Source organism: Pholcus phalangioides, unplaced genomic scaffold (assembly GCF_987345545.1).
Source record: "Pholcus phalangioides strain wild (caught in Gottingen) unplaced genomic scaffold, Ppha-v1.0 ptg000007l_1, whole genome shotgun sequence".
NCBI classification, from domain to species: Eukaryota; Metazoa; Arthropoda; class Arachnida; order Araneae; family Pholcidae; genus Pholcus; species Pholcus phalangioides.
In genome coordinates, this window is record NW_028301600.1 from 26,824,749 (window position 1) to 26,844,656 (window position 19,908).

At 36.5% G+C, this 19,908-nt stretch overlaps 1 protein-coding gene across 3 annotated transcripts in view; it reads left to right on the top strand.

The window, feature by feature from the left end:
* Positions 1-19,908, top strand: part of LOC149085121 (small glutamine-rich tetratricopeptide repeat-containing protein beta-like) — a 91,737-nt gene that overhangs the window by 32,488 nt on the left and 39,341 nt on the right. For all 3 annotated transcript variants that reach the window (XM_089232940.1, XM_089232938.1, XM_089232939.1), the window contains exons 5-7: positions 10,908-11,007; positions 14,346-14,450; positions 15,704-15,842. In XM_089232940.1, the coding sequence (XP_089089066.1) occupies positions 10,908-11,007; positions 14,346-14,450; positions 15,704-15,842 (344 nt within the window). The remainder of the gene's footprint in view (positions 1-10,907; positions 11,008-14,345; positions 14,451-15,703; positions 15,843-19,908) is intronic.

Below are 19,908 nucleotides of genomic sequence, written 5' to 3' on the forward strand. Positions count from 1 at the left end.
ACACATGATCATCCCAAATATAAGTCCTCACTGATTCAAGTGTCAAGAGGCCAAACTGATGCTGGCTGTTTGGAAATTCCCTCTTTTCCCCACCAGAGTGAAACATTTCTTCTTGATTTGATGCAATGACAACAATTTACTTAACCCTATTTAGTTTTTAGCATAGCGGGAATCCCTAAACCCCTATAAAATGCTATATTTTTAAATTAAGTATACTTTCTTCCAATTTTCAGCAGGTGCAAACTAATGGGTACAGGGAGAAGTGTTCCATTGAAAAATCAACTTTTCAAAATATCTGGACTTGTCAATGTTAAAATAAGAGGCTTTTAAGGAGACAAGATATCTCATGAATGTTGCTTAAAGGGTTAATGCATGTGACATTTTTTTGGGGGGGGGGAATTACAAGCAACAGAATTTTTTGGGTAAAGTTTTTGTAAATGACTTTTATCCTTTTAGCATGGTCACTATTCTGGAAGTACAAAATTTTTTTGAGAGTCTGGGAGATGGAGTAGAAATTTGGGGTCTCCCAAAAAATCTAGGAGACTTTGGCAGCTGCATATATTATTTTTTAAATGTTGCTAATTTTTATGTGTATATACACCAGGGGTCTCAAATTCAAATGAAGTGAAGGGCAAGTGAACTCGATGCATATAAGATGTGAACAGTATTTAATAATATTCTGTGTACATGTGGGCTGTATTTTTTGAATTGAAGCATAAACTGAAAAAAGGAAAGACTTTCAAAATGTCTATAAAGAAGGCTCAGAGGATTGAGGTAACAAAATAATGATTTATTAGTCAAACATTATTAACAGTAATAAAAATGGGGTAAGTGAAGTGCTAGTAAAGTATACAGGGGGCCAGAGTGATGCAGTGGTAAGATGTTCGTCTTCCACTAAGAAGGTTACTGTCAAGGTCCACGAGTTCGAATCTGGCTGTAGAACATCAGAAACAAGTTCTTTACCTACCAAACTGGGGGAGCAACCTCTGATAGATAGCACCTTCATTTCCCACCACACTCCACTGGTTGGAAATTGTGATATATTATGGCGATATATGACCAGAGTTGATGTGCGTTAAAGTAGTAAAGTATACAGGTTACATATGCATAGTATTTCCACGTTTATAATGAACCCCCTGATTTTTTAGGTTTAAAATTTGGAAAAAGTTCAAAATATATATATCTATGATACTATTCATGTTATTAATTTTCGTTAGTATTAGCAAACAGTCTAGAATTTTTGTCCCGGGTATCCTTAGTAATTTTTGTTATTTTGCTTTGGACCGAAAATTGTTTTAGTGTTGGTAAATAAGATATTTAGCTAATACTAATAAAAATATAAATTGTATTTTGTATCTTAATATTGTTTAGGGGCGTGTTGTATACTTTATACATATATTTCTTCTTTGTGATTAAGTGTGTGTGTTCAGAGCATTTATTATACAGTAGACTCTTGACTATGTGGCCTCTATACTATCCAGCCTAGTTTAAAAATAATAATACATTAATGAATTACAATATTACATTCTCACATTTGTGTAATGAAAATAATTAGTTAACTATTAATAATTACTAAATTAACCAGTAAAATACGTTCAACATGGTTTGTACAGTCCTTGAAAAAATTTTTTTTTAAAGACTTCTGTGAGAGTCCTTGGGAAAAAAAACCAGTGTTTTTCGAAATAGTTTTCGCCACTTTCTTTTTACTCCGTAAGTGACGTCCTTGAAAAAAAGTGCAAAGCACAGGGAAAAAGCCTTAGTAGCCAATAACCCTGGATAATTGGATTTAAAACACATTTTTTTCCCCCATTATTCTTAAGCCTGGTTTTCCTAGGTGCAAGTTTTCTGTGTTGTGTGCAAAGTGAATCGCCCAGCGTGACACACCGTCCACTCACCAATAATAAGAAAACAGATTCGACTGTTTTCCTAGAGAGCACAACAAGTCTCATGCCAGTGTTTTACGTTGGGCGTGATTTGCTGACTGCTTCTGGAGGAGTCAAGTGCGTTGTGCACCACATGTTTCACCGATCTTCTCTTCATTTTTGTTGTTCTCTTTCACTTCCCTTCATCGAGCTCGATGCCTCCCTTCAAACCGGACCATGCCGACGACGGAGTAGCTGATGCGCCATGGTAGGAAAACACAAATGTGATTATGTAACACGTTTCTGTCGACGTGAAATGATCCAGTTTGGTTCATGAGGCGCCAAAAAATCTATTCTCTGTGCACGTGGAACAGCTAGGCCTGACACAATATGTAAATCGCCAGCGACGTGCTCTCACCCTCACGGGAGCTCTGCTTTATATAGCAGTATAGCAGGCTGGTTTTTTCTGCGTGTATGTTGGGATTGTTTTTTTTTTCTCCCTGAGATTGCCTGTTGTTATTTGTCGGCCGTTTTATTTATTTTTTTAATGATCGTAAATGATCTTGTTTTTTTTCTTGTAACTTTTATGTAATAAAAGCTAGAGTTCGAAATGAACTTCCAATCGTTGTTTTTTTTCTTCAACTCAGTCGGCATGCTTTATGGTAGCATGTATCCTGTGATGTTATGTAGACGCATTTGGAGTCGTTGGAAGTTATTAAACTTTTGTACTAGGTATTTTTTCTGGAGGACTTGAGAAATCAATATCTTAAAAAAAAGTTTCATAATTGTTTGCTGAAATAATTTCAGCCTTTCGGTCTGTAAGTGAGCGAAGCTACCTCTGATTAGTGTCAACAAAATATTGATTTTTTTTAATTGAGTGGTGTGAAGCGCTTGTACAAGGTTCTTTAAAAAAAGAAAAAAAATGAGTGGCAAGTGTATGTACTTTTAATAACTTGTGGCTGAAAAATCCCTGCTATCAAGATTGGTTGCTGAGTGTGCCAGACAAAATGCTGCCAAATGCAAGCTGTGTTTCAAAATCATCAATATCGTCTCAATGGGTGAATCGTCGTTGAAATCCATTGAGCTTATGTTACTGGAGGGAGTATGTATATATATATGTTGAAAGGCACCGTACATGGACGGCGTCAACAATCAACTAATAGCTCGAGAATGACAAGCCAACCAGATGGCCATATGCATATAAAAATGACCTCTCCACTTGTCAATACAAGATTCATTGAAAGACTGGTTATTTGTGGAGATGTAGATTACAAGGAAGAAAATTCATCACTGCCCCCACAGGGACTCGAACACCATACGCTCCAAGGTTGAAATATTCTATCTGCTTCCATAGCTTAGATGGTAGAGCACTCGTCGGGCAAGCAAGAGACTGCGGTTCGAGTCCCGGGGGGGGGGGGGGAGTGATGAATTTTCTTCCTTGTAATCTACATCTCCACAAATAACCAGTCTTTCAATGTATCTTGTAGTGCTTGAATAGTTCTTGAATTTTTTTTCGTCTGACGAGTACGAACCATGTTAAAATAATTTTGGTGAGAATTAGCCTGCGTTTTACGTTTATGCTTTGTTCATTTTGAAAGTGTGTGTATTTGTGCTGTACATCATTGTTTCCCAACCTTTTTGATGTAGTGGACCCTTTTAGTGAAGACCAATTTACACGCTGCCCCCCCCCCCCATGAAATCCAAAAATGTGTTCTTATAATTTCCATATCAAAAATTGAAGTAGCAACTTACAATTTCACAACACTAAATCTGCCCTTCATACAACAATAGTAAATGAAAAGGTTACACTGCTATGCATTACAACAAAATCAAAAAACACAAAGTAGTGTATTATTATACATAGTCATATGTATAATCATACACTGATATACATACACTATCATACATACATATGATATTATATGCATAGCAGTGTATATGACTTTGTGTTTCCTGCAATTAAGTTAGACATTATAAATTTTCTTGGACTTCCTTTTACTGTTGTAAATTTTCAAAACAAAACAGTTGAAAAGTATGTAACAGAATTTTCTGTTAAGGTTTCTCATTCTCCTATTTTTTAAGGGAAGTTTGTGTTTCTTATCTAGCTTTAGCATTATTTTTTAGTATGCCTCAACCTTCATTAATGTTGTTTAGGGATTGTGATAGAAGGTTTCCAAGGTTAGACAAGACATAGGGTAGGGATGAGCATTCATGGCTTTGTTTAATGCAACTTTCTTAATCCCTACACAACCACACATCACCTGACAGCTTGATTATTGGAACAACATGAGTTGACCATTTTAGATTCGAAATTTTCTCAATAACTCCCTCTTCCAGGAGTTGGTTCAAAGCAACTTTGATCTTGGGTTTCATCGCCAATGGCATGCTGTAAGCTTTGCAACGATTGCAAAAATCTGGATTTATTGGCAAGGATACTGCATTTCCCTTGTAGGAACTTAATTTACCATCAGAAATGTCATTATAATTGTAAACTAACCTATCAATATCATGCATTATGATTTTGTTAATCCTGGTTATAGCAATTCACAGGAGTTCAAACCATGAATATTTTAATATGCTAGTACAATCATTTTTTGAAATCAAGAGTTCCAGATTTTTTCTGCAGGAGTTATGCTCAACAACTATTTAGGCCTATCTTACAAGTTAAATCCTATTTTTACAACAATCACATAATTTTATTGAAGTTTGCTTGATTTTTAATTTTTAAGAAGGAAAATTTTTTCAAATGTAAACTTTTTGACATGATCGAATAGTAGGAACCTGAATCTATTTCCATATTCAATTTTTTGCCCTCAATAAAAACTTCCATATCCTATTTAGGCGAGGAATTCAAATTTAGAGAGTTGTGATATATGTACCGTTCATCAGTACAACCCAGTTGCTTTTAAGGTTACCCAACATTGAACCATTGCATAGATGACAAATGAAAGACAACTTTTTTCACATATAATCATTTATTCAGTTAATCTTAAGTAAAAAGTTTTCTTTACAAAACAGTTAAACATTTCATTAACTCTGTTATCACAGTATTAATTTTTTACGTTATAGTTTCTTTAACAACAAATGTTAAACAAATATGGATCACTCTTACCAATACAGTACGTTGAGGCACCTTTGGTATATCACAGAAACCACCTTCACGTCCCAGATATTCAACTTGATCATTTTCCAGTGATGCTTCTCAAGCACATATCCAATGCGAAAGAATCCATTGATCAAGTTAACAGGGCCTAATCATCTACTGTAAACTCTCATCATGGCATAGCAGAACGCATGATCCAATTCCAGGCAGTAACTGTACAAGATGGAGGAGGAAGTGCTACCCAACGCAAACCTCACTGGGCGAAAACGCTTGTTAAGGCGATACGAACGTGGTCTATCACTTAGAGAGAGTATGGAACGTACCGGCCGTCGTTGCATCCCAGATTCTATTTTTATCCTTCCCAACATAGAATTAGCATTTGCGAATGACAATGAAACAGTTTTCTTTGCACTAATAAGATTTATTACAAATATAGTTTTCTTTTTCATATAATTTAAAACTTTAACCAGTTAAAAGGGATTAAGACATTAATGCAACAATTTTTTAGAGTTTTTAAACTTTTGTAAATATATTGCACGTCAAATCGTCTTTGTCTCACCAATCTGTCAGTCTGTTAGTCGGAGTTCATTATATCCACGCATCAGCATCTCCTTCAATTGTATGGACTTCACCGGCTTGTATCTCAAATGACCGAGGCAGCACTCACTCTGTATCCGATGTGGTGGAGGCTCTGTGTTGGCATCAACTCCGCTCAGTTGTCTCAGTAGAGATCTGCCTTCCCCACGTTAGTTTCACAGAACCAGGTCTCATTGAGGAGTCTATGTCTTAAAGAGAAGGCTAGTGCTCCATCTCACTCGTCCTACGACTAACAGGAATAAGAGCCCGGAGGCCCTAGGTCGCTGCGTCCAACTTGATTAGACTGTCGATTCGCTAGAACATAGTGACATACTCTGCTCGAGGCAAGATGCCTTGTTAAACACTGATCCTTGTGAGTGTTAGTTAGATCTCACCTTTCTCAGCATACTGGTGGCTTAAGGGAAAACTTCCCATTCCAAGAACCAATCAGACAACAGAATCAATAGTCTGTAAAAACTTAGTATATTGAATAGTAAAACTCATTTACATATCATGCGGAATAAAACACTATCTTCAACTTTTGACACATGGAAGTTGGCAATATAGAAAAAGTAAAGATTGAAGCCGATCGGCAACAGGTGATCTTGGCGATCGATGCCAGAAACAGAAAGGTATGACAATATAAAATCCATAAAAATGACTAGAAATAAGGACCATTTCCGCTGGGGCCTAAATGGTAATGTTACAAATGATCATTGTGAAGTCGTGCTGTTCTCAGTGCTTTGCTAGTATTTTAAAGGAATCCTTCCCATGATCCTTTGTCAAACCACCGAACCAGGGCGCGGGATCTGCAACTCTGAAAAATTACCATACTCTAAGAGACAGCATCTTATTTACATAGCAACACAGAATAAAATATTATCTATCTATATATATATATATATAATTGATTTTCTGTCTGTCTGTGTGTGTGTATGTTCTCTATACAAATCTACAATTTCAGATCAATCGTCGCCAAATTTTGCATATATACCAAATGGGACCCAACTTGAACGATAAGTAGGAAAAGTTTTCTTCCTAGAATGGGATTACTGCTATTTAACTTGTAAACAAGCATAAAAACCCAACTTGTTTGATTTAATTAAGAGATTTAAAAACATTAAAAAGCAAAACGTCGCACATTTATGCAGGATATTCGTCACAAAGGATTTATCTTCATACTTATTTTAACTGAGTTTTATGGTAAAATACGTAGAGTGCACGCATCACGTACAGGCTAAGATGATAATATAAGTGGTTCAATTCAAGTTATATTTCCGTATGATTTCTTTCATATTTATAAAACTCATGTGAACTTCATTTGAAATTACCCCTTTTAGACCCAGTATATTAAGAAACGGAAGGGGCAGGCAAACACCAGCTAAAGCACATAATCCTGCAACTTGGGTAGGCCCGTAACTATTCTGAGGTAACTTGGGCGATGCAACGAGCTGAATAGGGGGGGGGTGTGCTTGTAACTCCTCCTTTTTCTGAACATAACAATTTCAAGGAGACTCTAAGAAAAGACTTCCCAGAGAAAGCACGCTACGGCCCTGGGGAAGGGGACAGAGCCGTCTTAAGAACATCATGGGGGCCCCCCGGCCAAGTGCAGACCTGCCAACTCTCCGGATTTAGGCGGGAGACTCCGGATATTTCATCCTTCCTCCTGCTCTGCGGATTTTGGCAGAGAAAATTAGATTTTATGCGAGTTTTCATGTTGTCATGACGTCAATGACTGGCGTCGTCGTTAGGGAAAAACACCCATAGAGGACAGCTGTGGTCATTTCCATCGAGCAGCCGTAAAAAAGTCTTAGTGACTGCTTATAAGCAACTGACAAAGACGGGACTTTGTTTATGTAGCGTTTATCGGCAATCATTTATCAGGGCATGACCTTGGTTGCCGAAATTCCTGTATAATCATTATTGTATTCAATTAACAGCCGTTCGATAAACACAAGTTTTTCCGTCAGCAACTTTGTATTTTGAAGTTTTTTAAATTGTTTCCTCTGATTAAATATGTCTCCAGAAAGAAAATATAAAACTTTAAGCTATATAAAGCTAAATATCAAGCTTTTAAGAGTTCATATGTCCAAGATCAATTACAAGTCCAATCACTGATAACATCCACGAAAAGAAACACTTATGTTTTATGAACAGTATGTAGACGTGATTTCTCTATTCTGCATAGAAAGACTGTGTGTGTGACATAGAATTATATTCTGCTCAGGGGCAACGTAGAACCTGCCTTGGGGAGGGGGTGGGGAATAATGGAATTTTTTTTTTTTGATAGAGTCTATGAGTGCTGGAGGGGGGTACCCAAAGGCTTATATCCCGGGAGGGACAGAGCCTGGGTCGCGTCTGGTCTAACGGAGGGGGCGTACCCCCCTCGGGAGAATCTCTGGATTTCTGGATTCCAAAAGTTGGCACGTCTGCAAGTGGTTTTTCTGAGGCCCTACCTAGTAAATTTTAGAGAATTTTAACTAGATTTCATTTTCGTGAGGCCCCTCTGCTCTTGAGGATTCCGGGCCGCTCCTGGGTTGGCCCATGTGTTAAAACGGCATTGGGAAAGGTTTGCTTTTTTCTCTGTAGAATTTTTTTTTAACCTCAGGGACTTCAGCTTTAATTTCAACGATAATGCACAATTCTTGAAGCTTGTGCTGAACATCCCTGAGGTTAAAAAAAGAATGTCTAAAGTGGAAAGAAGCAATTTGCACGTTTGTGCATATAGGGTCTAAAAGAATTACGCATAATCACCGGTAAAAGTGATAAATGTTGCAAAATTTATCAAACTTACAGAGACTATCAAACTTTTACCTTACTTTAGTGCAGATAAACCACTGTGTCTTATCTACGGCTTTATTTTTTTTCCCAAGAGGTTTCATTAGTTATAATTACGTTAAAAATTTATTGACAAAAACATATTTTTTAAATATTTATAGACTGGGCAGATGTGCCAGTATAAAAATTGACATTTTCTCTACAAAACCGTGTTAAACAACAACACCTCCTTGAGAGCGATTTTATATTGATAAATGAAGTTTTCCCATGTGGGTTATATAACACTGCAGAATATACATGGTGCCTATTTTCCTCAAACTAGCGAAGTTTGCATCGGTGGATTATAAGCAACAAAATTGGATAGGTTTTGTTTAATTCTTATTCAAGATTAACGTCGAGGAAATGTCTTATCTTCAAAATGACTTTGATAAGAATTTTAATCATCTTAAAGAATCTTATATATAGAAAACCAATACAAACAAAAAATTAAAACCGAAAATTTCACTACGGTCACCAGATTTTCATTTCGATCAAATTCACGTTCGGCCCTTCTTGAAAGTCGGTTGAAAAAAAATCAAATTGAATTTCCTCATTAGTTTCTTGAAAGGAAAAAGATGTCTTTTTAGAGTCCCGTTGTTGTCACACCTTATCAAGGTCTCCCAGACACTGTCTAGGAGCCTCATAGGAGGCTTTACCGTTATTCACCGGGTATCTGGAACAAGATCCAGGAAACTCCGAAAAGATGTTCATTTGTGTATATGTACGGTTTGTTAAAATTTTCCACACACATACGTTGCACTCAGAAGCGGCTCGAGACAAAATCTACCCGAGTGGGACTTATTTTTTGACCCCGACCACCCCAATTAAAAAAAATTTCAATCGCTTCGTTTTGCTGGGTTCAAATGAACAGCGATATTTTATGTCATAACATATGTCAAATTTCTTTTGGCCTTTTACCTTGGATTTGGCGTTCCTCCTAGAGCAGGCAGAAATCATTTTCCAATTTTTTTTGCCCTTTTACCTCGAACTTAACGCCTCTCCTATAGACAGTGCACAAATAAGTTTTCCTAATTTTTTGTTTTGTATTTCCACTTCGGATATAACGACCTTCCTAAAGAGAGCAGAAATAATTTTCTGCAATTTCTTTCACCCTTTTAAGCCGGATTTGGCGCTCCTACTAGAGGGGGGCGGAAATCATTTCCCCTAACTTTTTTTGCCCTGTCTACCTCAGACTTGGCACCCCTCCCACGGCGGGCACAAATTTTTTTAAAAATTTTTTCACTTCGGATTTGACAACCTTCTAGAGCACACCCAGTGTCACCGAGCTGCCCCTGGTTGAACTAATAGGAAAGTCTGACGAGTCGGGAGACTGGCCAGTGATCGGGGGCGCTAAAGTGCATGGATTTTCTTGTGTGAGCACACTTTTGTTTCTCCTCGTGTGACAGGTAGGAACGAGGCCAAGTGCAGGATCCCTATTTAAAATGGTCAGCTAATCATAGATTTTAATTCATTCATTTGTTTTCTTAAAGGTTTTTTTTCCGGAATACTGTACTGTGTTGGCGATTCGATTCTGTGGTGACCGAAGGCGATTCCTCTGTTATTTTTATTTTTTGCAGCACAACAAAAGAGAAAGGAATTGAGTCTTCCCCCGAAATCTCCTGCAAGGATAAACGAAAAGAGTGTTTTTATCTGACCACAAAATCGCTATGTATTGTACGTATGTAGGTGCACTGCCCATTGATTATTTTCTTTTCAATAAGTAACCGTAATATTATATACACGCAAACCTTTGTTTTTTTGAAAAAAATTCTCATCTCAGTCATTTTTCATGTATATTTGAGTTATTTCTTTTATAAATCCATATCTTAAAGATATTTTTCTAGTAACGTATATTTAACGCTTTTCGCCGCCCCTTCTCATTTGGCGCCCAGTGCAATTGCACCGCTCGCATTGTCCTAAAACTGTCCCTGCATCTAGTGAGCATAATCTGAACCAAAATTACGATTGGTGTATGTACAGGAGTTTGAGTAATGGAACAAATGACAAAATTGGTATCTGTGACCATATCCGTATCTGGGGGTGATCATTAAGCAGAGGTTCAAAATACATTATTTAAATAGACTTTTTGTTGGGATATTTCTATTTGGCCATAAAACGGGTGACGTTAAGAGGAGTTTTGCTGTACTAAATGTTATTAGATTCTCTCGGAAGAACAAAAGCAAGTGAGATGAATTCGTAATTAAATTCAAGGCGATTTTGAGCAAACTATAAATAAAATGTTGTCTCAGTTTAAAACTCTCTTAAAAATATTGTTATAGAGGGATTTATTGTTGTAGAGGATATTTTTGTAGAGTAATTTATAATTTAACTTTAGGCAATTCTAAACAAGATTTGAAAAATACAAGAGGGCATCCCTCTCCTGTTCACTCGCTCTATACACAACCTTGTTAACACCCTCTCCTTGCAAATGCATTGATTGATTATTACCTAAAGCAATCAATGAGTTTGACCTTTTTGTTTATAAGCAGATAATGATAATAATTGAACTAAAATGTTAATTTTCTTGTTTTAATTTTTCTTTAATGCAGGTAATGATCTCATGAAAGTTGGAAAAAATGCTGAGGCTGTAGATGCCTACTCATCAGCCATCCTTCTCATAGGAAATAATCCGGTATATTATTGTAACAGGTGATTACTAATTTGTGCTAAATTTTTAAATAATTATCTACTAAAACTTCTTTTTTTTTCAAGTACAGTAAACACTCAATTGAAATGGCTGGATTTAATGGATAAAATTAGTCTGTTTTTTTTTTCTTTTCAAATAACATCTGAAATAGATGTTTTATCATGAAGTGTATTATAAAATGAATGATCTCTCAGATCAATGTAGAGTAATATTGTTAGATAGGTGATTATTGTTATAGAGAGAATCTTTATATAGGATTTCCACTGTAACTATTATGTTTAAAAAACATCCAGATGTTGATTCAACAAGTTCACATAGGAAATAAGCTATAATGATTGCATTGGAAAAAGATAAAAAGAGCCAGTGTGCTGTAAAATACACACGGATACAGTTCCATACCTGCCAACTGTTACGATTTTATCATATTTAGTAAGATTTTAGCAAATTAATACGATTATATGCTTTTGGTTCTGAAAATAAGATTTTTTACCGAATTGCTAATATTGACATTTTCCTGCTTACATTGCAAACTACTTCACCGAACACCAACTCTGGCCATATCGCTATATTGCAATTTACTGCCATTAATGAGATGGGTTGGAAATGAAGGCGCTGTCTATGGGTGGTCGCCTTGAATTCGTTGGGGAAAATATCTCATCTATATCCTCCTTCGGGTTCAAACCCGGGACCCTGACAGCAACCTTCACCTGTGGTAGACAAGCATCTTACCACCTCGCCACTTGGGTGCATATGTCGCAAACTGGTCAGTGTTACAAATCGATGGTCCATTGATCGACATCACTTTCGAATTCACTTGATCGAAATTTACCCAGGACGAGAAAAAGTGTAACACTGTTAGGAGGGGAGTTTTCACAGTAATTTTGCTGTAACGATGTCTCTAGCTGCCTCTCTGACTGTATAACGTGATCATCATGTATTCCCAAGGGATCAGCATGATCCGTCCAGGGAATTTGTTAATGTTAAGTTAGTAGACATCCATGCCTGAACCGGGATTCAAACCCAGACCCGCACAGTGAGAAGCTAGTTCCCTAACCACTCGACTGCCAGACGGCATTATGCAGTATACTGAGTGCCACCTCAGTCCTGTAGCATCCATTTGATGGATCAATATTTTTCCAAAATTTGCATGTCATCCTTAACCCTTTATGCCTTCATGAATTATACAGTATTTTATTTTTTTTAAATTCAGGCCGAATTTTCTAAATGAACCAGTGCTAAAAATTGAGTTCATAATTCACGTATTTTTGATAGATTTATAGTAATAGACCATTATTTTCCAAATCTGAAATTTATAAAATTACTTTTTATTGTTGAGCAATTCAGGGTTTTGAATTTTTGAATTTTTAACAAAATATAATATTGCACTTGATGTAATTTTCTATTAATATTTATCATTCAGACTACACAACCTATAGAACAAGGCCTCCGCACAGATTACCATACTTTCTAAGTTTCTAGAGGGAGGGGAGTCAAATGCTTATAAGGTGTTGTATTAAAAAAAAATTAATATATTTTTCCAAGCTGTGGTTATGTTATCAAGGAATGTGGTAGGTTGCCTACCCCTTTGTCAAGGTCACATACATTACACATTGCATCCCCAGCATTGTTGCTTTATAGCGAAACAGCAAAGTGGTAGAAGTGTGTGACAGAACCAAAGAGTTAGAGAGAAGATAAACCTCAGACTAGAAAAGGGTTGTTGATCAAATTTATGTATCATTCACCATGAGTCTTGCAACACAACATTTGGGTTGAATTAAAATTAATATGCCGACATGCTTGTTAGATAAGTCACTTTATAACTGATGTGGCCATTATTCTTGAATCTCCCTCATTAAACAGTTTGAATATGACATCTGAGAGTTACTCAGGCTACGGACACACAGGAGTGTTTTCCCGCTGGACGCAAACCTGCTTTTCCCCCCTGGGCACACGAGAACGTGTTTCGCACGCGAACGCTAGTTTTGTGATGTCACGGTGCCAGCTCCTTATTGGTTGTCTATCATAGGCGCCTTATGACCATTACGACATTATTACAATAGTCAGATGGTGCCTCTTCGCGAAGGGGCCAGCCCAGTTCACCCGGCCAATGTCCGAAATTTGAGCTTTCACCGGCCCTATATATCCCTATATCGATTCCTATGATTTGGGGTCATCGACCCATTGGCATATTTTTTCTGATAATTATGGCCATTTATAATTTGTTTTAATTGGTTTGTTTAATAATTTGTTCTAATTAATTTAATTATTTTGTTTTGATTAATTTATTTAAATTAATAAGCAATCAGTTAATTTTAATTGAAAAAACTGATTTTTTAAATTAAAAAAATGATTTTTTCATACCCTAGCCCAGATTATATGCAAATGCATATGTACATATATATTTGCATATTTTGGCCTTTTCAGCATTAATGCATATAAATGCATAAAATCAAAGAATTTTCAAAATAAGTGTATATTTTTAAAGGTTTATTTAAGCTCAATCACTTTTTTTCAAATGTTTCAAGTATATATTGCTCGTAATATTTTCATAAATTTTTTTCTGGAGGTGGGATTTAGTGAATTAATTCATTGAATCCTACCTCCGAAAAAAAATTCTGAAAATTCTCTTATTTTATGCATTTATATGTTTTAATGCTAAAAAAGGCCAAAATGTGCAAGTGCATATGCATTTGCATATAATCCGGGCTCTAGTTATAATAACTCGCTATCCAAATGCTCCATTTGTGGCAAAAAGAAAAAAAATAAAGGGGATTTAAAAAAAAACTGCATCGTGATAAAATTCTTGTGTGTCCACCAAACTGACGAAAAACATGCAGTGTGTCCACCAAACTGACGAAAAACATGCAAAAAAAATGGAACCAGTTGCGTTTTTGTGCATGTGACCTTGAGAACGCGCCTTTTGTGTGGGGGAACGCGTATTGTGTGTACCGGTCCCGCACAATTCTCTATTGTCCATTTTTCTGCAGTTTTTTCCCTCTCCTGCTTCATGCCCGTGTGTCCGTAGCCGTATTCAAATTAGCTACTGATGGTGAAAACTGGTCAACTGTACTAATAAATAAATTTTTAATAACATTACGTAACAATCAATTTCACTCTGGTCAATCTGCAGTCTCTCCCCCCCCCCCAACCCCCAAAATGTATGTGCCAGTAAACGTAAAATCTCTTGTATAACAAAATATCATACTGCTCAAAATAACTTCAGCTTCATTGTCAAAATTATTCTTTTGCTGCAATGTACCATTTCTTTTTAGATACACCATGTATGAAATCTTTTAATTTTTATTGGTTTGAATGTATTATTTTTTGCCATTCTATTCAGAGCTGCTGCATACAGTCGACTTGGTAATTACAGTGCTGCAATTAAAGACTGTGAGGAAGCTATCAGTCTTGATCCAGAGTATGGAAAAGCCTATGGACGAATGGGGTAAGTTGAACCCTTTCAACAAAAATTCATAAAATAAATAATTAGCAGGTAAAGGTTAAAAAAAAATAAAACCTTTTTGAAGGGTAAGTGCATTTCATCCCTGTAACCATTGTGATTTTAAAAAAAGAGTGTGGTCACTATTATGCATATTGCATTCAGAAGAGAAAAAAAAGTGGTTTGTTTCTTCATATATGCCATATGTGATCATTTTATTCAGGAACTAAAATAATGTTTTAATAAAGTTAATCTGGAAATATTTTCTTTTAAAGATATTAATATTATATTAATTTTCTAAAGATCAATATTAAATTTCTAATATTTTCTATAAAATGAACTAATGTTTTGAAAATCCATCAAGTGCACTGAATTGAACAGGTGCATCACAGACAAGTTTTCAAGTATCAGCTTTATTTAAAAGTAAAGATCCAGCACTAGTGCAATTGGCCTCACTCTTAGCCTTTTGGCTAAGATGAAAGTGTACTGCTAGTGTAATGCTTTTAACACAAGCTGTTGTTAATCATGTTTGTGACTTGTGTTGTTATTATTTATTTATTTTTTGCATCAAATTTAATCTTATAGATGCACTGTAGCTTTACTAGATATTTTTGGGTTTTCTTGAATAATTTATATCCAAAATTATTTCTCTCAATGAAAATTGTTTACTGTATGCTCCTTCAGAATAGTTTTAAGTCCTGTTTTGTTTGAATTTATTTTGTTTTGAGCCCTTCCGTGCTTTTGTCCTCATAAAGCTGCTGATGTTTTATATGTTTTATCATATTTTTGGACCACTTGTCTTTGGTATATGTTGATTAAGTCAATGGTACTTTCATAAAATAGAAAAGTGTCTGTTATATGTGAGAAATTTTTAAACTCTGTCACAGTCTCAATGCAACCTAACTATTCTGTGTCATTTCTGACAAAATGAATTACAAAAAGGAAAAGCTAAATTTCAAAGTATGGATAGAATTTAGGATGGAGTAAAGTTGGATTCAAAGATGAAGTTCAAGCCACCTGGCAGTCAAAGTTAGCACCCAGACCTCCAGTTCTAAATGTCTCATTAAAACAGTGATATGAAAAAATAGTCAAATTATGACTGGAAAAATGTGATCAGTTATATCCTCATGCATAATAGCATTCAGAATTGATGTATACCTTTATTTTTTTTCATGAAATCATAATATCAATTTATTCATCTATTCAAGTAATCGCTAGTTTTCTCTTTTTTTTTTTCATGAATATCTTCACTGAATTAGATTCGCTTATAGCAGTCATGGTGATAATGTGAAAGCAATAGAATGCTACAAAAAGGCCATTGAGTTGGACCCATTGAATGAAAGTTATCACACCAATCTGAAATTGGCAGAAGAGAGTGTCAGCAAAGAAGAAAATAATGTGAGTAAATGAATGAGATGTTTGTAAGTTTTAAGTGTGATTGATAGGGTGGTTAATCATTTAATTACAATAAAACCTAGATCTGAACTGACTCTGACGTGTATGGATTAATAAAAAAATAAACTTTTGGAATATGATCTGCTGGTGCACTCTTGTTCACTCCTGGATCTTCAACACATCCAAGTTTATCAGACCACAACAAGCAGAGGGTATGAGGCTTACCTACCACCTGGGTGTGAAGTCACATATACTGCCCCTAAAGGTGACCCTGGTGGGAGGCTGGCAGGGCTTCAGTCAAGGGGACCTGTAGATAAACCTGATTCTTTTCAGAAGAAAGCTGCACGTCATTGTTTACCTTGCAACATGGTCGTGACCATGTATTCCGCTTTTGAAGCAGATTTTTCTGCTTTTTGATTTAAATATATTTTAAAATGCCAGATAACAGGTAACTTAATCCTTATAAAACAGCACTTAATTTGTGGAGCCATCATCACTTATCCTGTGAAGATATATGACGAGGTTATTTTTATTGAGAAATTTATTTCAAAGGTGTTTCTGATACTACAGGGACCGACAAGTGAGAAGAATTTATCCTTTGCTTCTGGACCATTCTGGGAAAAATACTAGGTGAGGGAACAAAAATGCACACTTGCCCCTTTTCATGGGGTACAGGGGCGGCTCTTGGACCATGCGACCCATTACGGCCGCACGGAGCGCCACTCAAGAGGGGTGCTAAGTCCATGGTGGAAAAGTTTCACTGGCCACAGCAAATTATTTCTGTCTGTTCTGGAGAGGTGATAAATCTGAGATGAAAGGGCCAAAAAAAATGTTTTTTTATAGTTTTTTGTTAGGAATTGTTGGGATAAATTATGAGGGAAGGGCATGATCCACAAGGGTAGGGCTGACAAGGCTCCAGCCCGAGGACCTGTCCAGGACTCTATCCTTATCATTTTTTTATCACGCTATAAATTAACTGTAGAACTGTAGAAGGGTCCCCCTCCATTTAAAATCTGGCTTGGGGGCCCATGAAAGATTCCAGCCTAGGGGCCTTGATGCAGGGGCTTTGGGGGAATAGACAGGAGGTGCAAAAATCTGAGATCCCAAATAGCGATTTTGTCGTGAGCCGCTCCTGATGGCTTACATTCTTGTTCCTGGTATTACGATCATAGGTCCTGTCTATTTATTCCCTAAAGTTTTCTCAACATCTCTATTGTCAACATATGACTCAAAAGCGTGATGTTATGTGTGAATTTTTTGGGTGCACTGCACCCCTTACACCCTCGTTTAAGCCACCCATGACAACAAGGAAACAAACAAAGAATTTTTCAACTTTAAGACCTTTATTCATTAACAAAATTTTCTAATATAAACACAATTCTTGTTAAAATAATTAATTTAAAGTTATCTGAAAATATCACCGTTATAAGTTCAACATGACTAGTGACATAATCAGACTAGATCTTGCCCATGAAAGTCCAGACTTTTCTCAGCAGTCACAAATGTCCATCAATGACATAGATTTGTAGGAAGTTCACATAGCACTTTGTTATGTCACTTTTCCTGTCCTTAAGTCATTCCACTTTTGTGTCATCACTAATAATGTTTTTTCCAAAAGATTTCATATCTCTATGTTGGTGCTGCAAAATAAGGAAGATGAGTTGTATAAAGGCACTTTGTAGCATAGTAGTGAATTGGGGTACCGACATCCTCATATGCACATAAGTCTCTTACTTTTTGGAACCAATGAAGAAAGCAAAAAAAGAGCATGACAGGGGAAATGAAAATGGAAGTGATGGAAGGTACAGGTATAATATAGGATCCTATGGGTTTGCTGGAGTTTGGGGGTAATAAGAGAAAAAATTTCTATAGAAGGGAGCGATGGAACAAAAAGTTTAGGAAATTATGGGTTAACCAGTAAGCAGTTCAAGAAATTGCTCCCTTTTCCTTTTTTTTCCTGTTTTAAAAGTTTGAAGGTCATAAAATGAATTTTCTTCAGTGAAATTTTTTATAATATCTTTAAACACACTTTCTCATGTTCTTAACTGTTTTTTAAAATCATCCACAACAAAAAATTGAAATAACTACAAATTAGTTTTCAGAAATTGAAATAATTAGATTAAAATTGGCGCGATTGAATATGGCGTTGTAACCACCCGACTGGTTAAAGAGTGAATTTCGCACTGCAACATACCTTGTGTGAGTTGCTTGCTTGGTTCAAAATATCCAGTAAATTGTAGAAGCAAACGACAAGTGGAAAATTAACACAACTCAACTTTCGCATGAAAATGTTATTTATTAAGTTCGGACTAACGTTACACAAATCTAACACTAGATTTTTCAACATGTAAAACCCTTGATTCAATATTGACAAAACGGAATATTCTCACCGGTTTAAGGTCATTCAATAATCAGTCTATTTATATTATCTGCCAGTCGGACACTCAACGTTGGTTGTCACTTCGGTGTAGCCCAGCCGGGTCAGCACTAGAGGGCCTCTCGGTTGCGGCCGGATCAACAAGATGTAGTGTTATTGCACATACCATTGACGAGGCCAGCTCCTTTGTTATTTTTCGTTATCAGTTAACGATGAATTTTTCAACTATAAAAATAAAACAACTTTTTCGGGTCTGGACCTGCCGGGAAACAAATTTAGACAATTGAACTATTGCATAATGAACAACTTTTGGATCATTTTCTCAGCCTAAGGCCAAATGAAGTGGTTGTAAGATGGACAACTGCCCAACTAGAGGGTTTTAGTTGAATGAATATAACAAAGGAAGAGAGCGTTACAACGTATGGCCGGTATTTAAAGGCAGGGTTCGCACATCCTTACAAACTCCTTAAAAACTCCTAACTTTTCATTTCCCTCTGGAAGGGCCTTTATAACTCCTTACTTTTTGCAGCCACGCCTGAAAAAGTCTTTTTTTTTTTTTCTCTGAAGGGATGATCTTTTTTAGAATAGGCGTTCCCCACGGTGATGAATAGCATTGCCTAAAAAAATAAGAGGAAGCTTCCCCCCAATATAAAGAGGAAGAAAAGATTTTTAAAAAAACGGGCTCTCCCTTTATAATAGGAAATGTGAAAGCAGGGGATGGGATTGGAACATCCAATAGTTGTGCATACCTGCCAACCGTTACGATTTTGTCGTATTTAGTAAATTAATACGATTATACGCTTTTGCTTTTAAAAATGTGATTTTTTACCGAATCGAGAGTTTTGACGTGTTTTCCTGCCTATGTCGTGAACTGGTCAGCGTTGGAAATCGATTGTCCGTAGAACGACATCACTCCGCTGAACCAGTAGCCCAAAATTCCCCCATGCCCAGTGGTGAGAAAGTTTTTTTAAGTTTTTACTTTATGCGGCGAAACGATGTCTCGAACCTCCAATATTACGCAGTATACTGAGTGCAGACCTCGCAGCTTTCCTATTTATCCTACTATTTTTCTACTTTCGCCGCAATCGTCTTTTTTTTTACCACAATTCTCTCCTACTGTTCCTATTTTATCCCTCCTTCCTATTTGCTTACAGCCAATATCTCACTACGAAAATTCCGAGAAACCGCAAAATGTCACTGCTTTCCGCAGTTTTTTTGACGTGTTTTATTCACATTACAACTCGCTACTGAAAAAGAAAGGAAAAAAAATTTCGAGTAAGGGACGACGACAAGCGTATCTTTTCGCCGCCGCGCCTTAAAATGCCAAAAACTGAAGTCCAGTGGGGAAAGCAAATCTGTTTCGCAGATTGGTTGCCGTAAATAAAAAGGCAAAAAAAAAAAAAAGAAGAGGTACAGGCTCTATCCACACACAAGATTCCATGAGAGACAATGGGTTTCTCTCTCCTGGGATCCCGTAACGAGCGTTCATCCCTGAAGCCAGGTTTTCCTAGGAGTAGGCTTTTTGCGCCGCGTGAACCTAACTGGATCATTTTGTGTCGGCAGAAATGAGTTACATAATGGCGTTACGCATTTTCGTTTTCCAAGCGTGGCGCATCGGCTCAGGATGGCTATATAGTATATGACCCTGGCGTCATCTACTCTATCGGCTGCATGCTCCGGTTTAAAGGGAAG